We start from the raw sequence: 2,691 nt of genomic DNA on the forward strand, positions 1-2,691 counted from the left end.
AATAAAACGACTTAAATAAACGGAACGGAAAAGGAGAAGGGTGGACCCAGCCTCCACGCAGGGTGCCCCAGCCCCTGGCGTTTCCCCCCAGCCGCCTGGTCGGCCGCCCCTCCTCCAGTGGCCCCCGCGGGGGAAGCAGGTGGCCGGCTTCTAAAGAAAAAAGCCAAAACTTTTATTATGTACACGTTTGGGCAAAAGTACAAAGTATAATACAGGCGCCCGGCCCGGGGCGGGGGGCGCTGCGGGCGAGGGGCGGAGAAACGTAAGGCGCTTTCTTTGTCAGGCCCGGGCCTGGGGCGGGACTGGGCGCGGGGCGGGGGCTCGGATTGTCCAGCCGCGCGGAGCCCGGGCCCAGCCCCCTCCGCAGACGGCGGGGATGCGGCCGCGCCCCGGGGCCTACTTGAGCTTGCAGGCCCTTCCCTCTCGGCCACGACTCCCCACCCCCACCCCCAGCCCGGCTGGGGGCCCGGGGCGCCCCGCCGGGTCGGGGCGGAGATGCTTGGCGACGGTGCGCGCTGGTGGCTCACACCAGAGAGGTGACTGCGGGGACCTTGGAGCTGTCCTCCTCCCAGGGCTGCAGATTCTGCAGCGCAAAGAGCGACGAGTTGTGCAGACACAGCGGGTCGGGCTGGATAGAGTCGTTGAGGCTCTTTTGGAAGGCGTCGTGTTGCAGCTGCAGCATGAGCCGGCTCGCCTGCTGCCGCTCCGCCTCCCGCTCCTCCGCCGTCTGCCGCCTGCACCGGGGGAGGGAGAGGGACAGCACCGTCAGGCACCCGGCGCCGCGGGGCCGCCGGCGGGGCCCTAACCCGCCCTGGAGCCGAGGCCAGCCGGGAGCCTCGAGGCGCGGAGTCCGTCCGCCTCCCGACCCGCGCTATGCGCCAAGCACCCGCGAGCTCGGGGAGTGGGTTGGGATCGCTTGTTTTTGTTATGCGCCGGGAGATCGCCGGGAGGGGACTCAGCCGGCCGCTCACTTGCACACCCGGGTGTTGTGGCTTCGCCAACAACAAAGATTGTTTCCTTGAGGGGTAACAAGGGCAGGGCGTGTGTGGAACTGACTAGGCCCTGCAGGCAATCAGTCACTGGGGTCCGCGGGTGGGCGGGCTGGCTCTGCACCTCGCGGGGTCCCCCAGCCGGGTCAGCCTCATCCACTTCTCACAGGCTGTCTCAAACGCTTCTTGAAGGAGGCGATCGCTTCGCAGTTCGCGGGTTAGATGGAAACAGGGATCGGATTAAGACAGGGTTGAAGTCGGGATGGGGAACTAGAGGCAGAACCTGGAGCTCCGCGCGGATTGTTGGCAATCCGAGAGAACAGGGGGGCAAGCCAGACGGTTTAGGGGAGCGCGAGAGACCCGGGCAGTGTGGGGTGTTGGCGGGGCGGGGGTGGGCAGGCGAGAGGAAACCAAGCAGCGCAGGAGATGGAATAGAACAAGGAGAGAGCTGGTGAGGCTCAGGAAAGCGACACAGGCATGGGAAGGAGGAATCCCGGAGGCTCGGGAGAGAGGGGACAGGCGGACGCGAGGGCGAGCTGGGAGATAAAACCTGGGAAGGAGGGAGAGGCGCAGCCCCAGGAGGGCGGTAGCGGGTAGCACAGGGTGGGGGGAACGCGAGGCTGCGGCACGAGGCGGGCAATGGGCCGGTGCAAGGTGGGCCGGGCCGGGCCTCTCTCACCGCCACTTGGTCCTCCGGTTTTGGAACCAGGTCTTGACCTGCGCGTCCGTCATTTTGAGGGACTTAGCGAGCGCCGCCCTCTCGGCCGAAGCCAGGTACTTCTGGCGGTGGAAGCGCTTTTCCAGCTCGCAAATCTGCACCCGAGAAAAGGACGTACGCGGCTTCTTACGCTTGGGCGGCGTCCTGTTCTGGTAAGGGTGGCCGATGCGCCGGGTCACGGTGAAGGGCGTGAGCGCCGCCGCCGCTGCGGAGACACACGAGGCCCCCTGAAGCCTAGCCCAGCTCGACTGCTGTTCAGGCCCCATGCGGACCCCGTGCCGCCCCACCTGAGGCGCAGAATACTACGCTATTTTCGTTGGTTCCGCGCGTCCCCAGCAGCACCAAGCCGTTTGGGGGATGCCCCCCACTTCCCCCGGGCACAGGCTTATTTTCCCCGAACTCCCTGATTTTCCTCCCATCTGTGGTTGCCCGGGGCCCTGGGCACTGAGGCCTCCACCTCACTTGGGCCTCCGAAATCTTTTCCCGGAGTGGAGCACGTAGGGCGCGGCGCCTCTGGCCCCGGGAGGGCAGAGGCCCGGCGCCTGTTTGGACACCCTGCTCACCTGTGAAACGATCTTTTACGAAGCGGCGGCTGCTCTCCATCCAGGGGAAATTGAGGCCGCCCAGGCTGGAGACCGTGGGCACGGAGGGCATGGCAGGCAGCGCGCTAGGCAGAGGCGGCGGCACGGCCCCGGGCAGTGGCCTGTGCGCTGGCACCCGGATCACGCCGGCGGGCGCCAGGCTCAGGTTGACACTATAAGATCCCGCGTCCTCGAAGGGCGCGCCGAGGCCGGCAAAGGAGGTGGGCAGAGACGGGTACGTGGCGCCCGGGCGGCCCCCGGGGGGCCCTCCTAGGTAGCTGGCGCCGTCGGGGCCCCGCGGGGCTGGTGCGCTCTCCTGGTCCGGGCTGTTGAGGATCTGGTCGATGCCGAAGCTGATGGGCTCGTGCGGGTGCGGGGTCTGCGCGCCGGCGGACGCCTCCAT

The 2,691-nt window shown here is 67.6% G+C and overlaps 1 protein-coding gene across 1 annotated transcript; it reads right to left on the bottom strand.

Annotated features, from left to right (window-relative positions):
• Positions 1-523: 523 nt before the first annotated feature.
• Positions 524-2,691, bottom strand: TLX3 (T cell leukemia homeobox 3). Its single transcript, XM_065905793.1, has 3 exons — positions 2,271-2,691; positions 1,669-1,912; positions 524-734 (listed from the first exon to the last, which is right to left on the bottom strand). Exons 1-3 carry the CDS (start codon positions 2,689-2,691, stop codon positions 524-526), a joined length of 876 nt encoding a protein of 291 aa, XP_065761865.1.

The sequence above is a fragment of the Muntiacus reevesi genome, chromosome 14 (genome assembly GCF_963930625.1).
Source record: "Muntiacus reevesi chromosome 14, mMunRee1.1, whole genome shotgun sequence".
Taxonomy (NCBI): domain Eukaryota; kingdom Metazoa; phylum Chordata; class Mammalia; order Artiodactyla; family Cervidae; genus Muntiacus; species Muntiacus reevesi.

Excerpts from the sequence above, each read along its gene's own strand:
- TLX3 (XM_065905793.1), bottom strand. The coding sequence starts at position 2,691 with ATGGAGGCGTCCGCCGGCGCGCAGACCCCGCACCCGCACGAGCCCATC. Across the intron at positions 1,913-2,270 it reads CGTAAAAGATCGTTTCACAG|CGGCGGCGGCGCTCACGCCC; the intron begins GTGAGCAGGGTG and ends GTGTCTCCGCAG. Across the intron at positions 735-1,668 it reads AACCGGAGGACCAAGTGGCG|GCGGCAGACGGCGGAGGAGC; the intron begins GTGAGAGAGGCC and ends CCCCCGGTGCAG.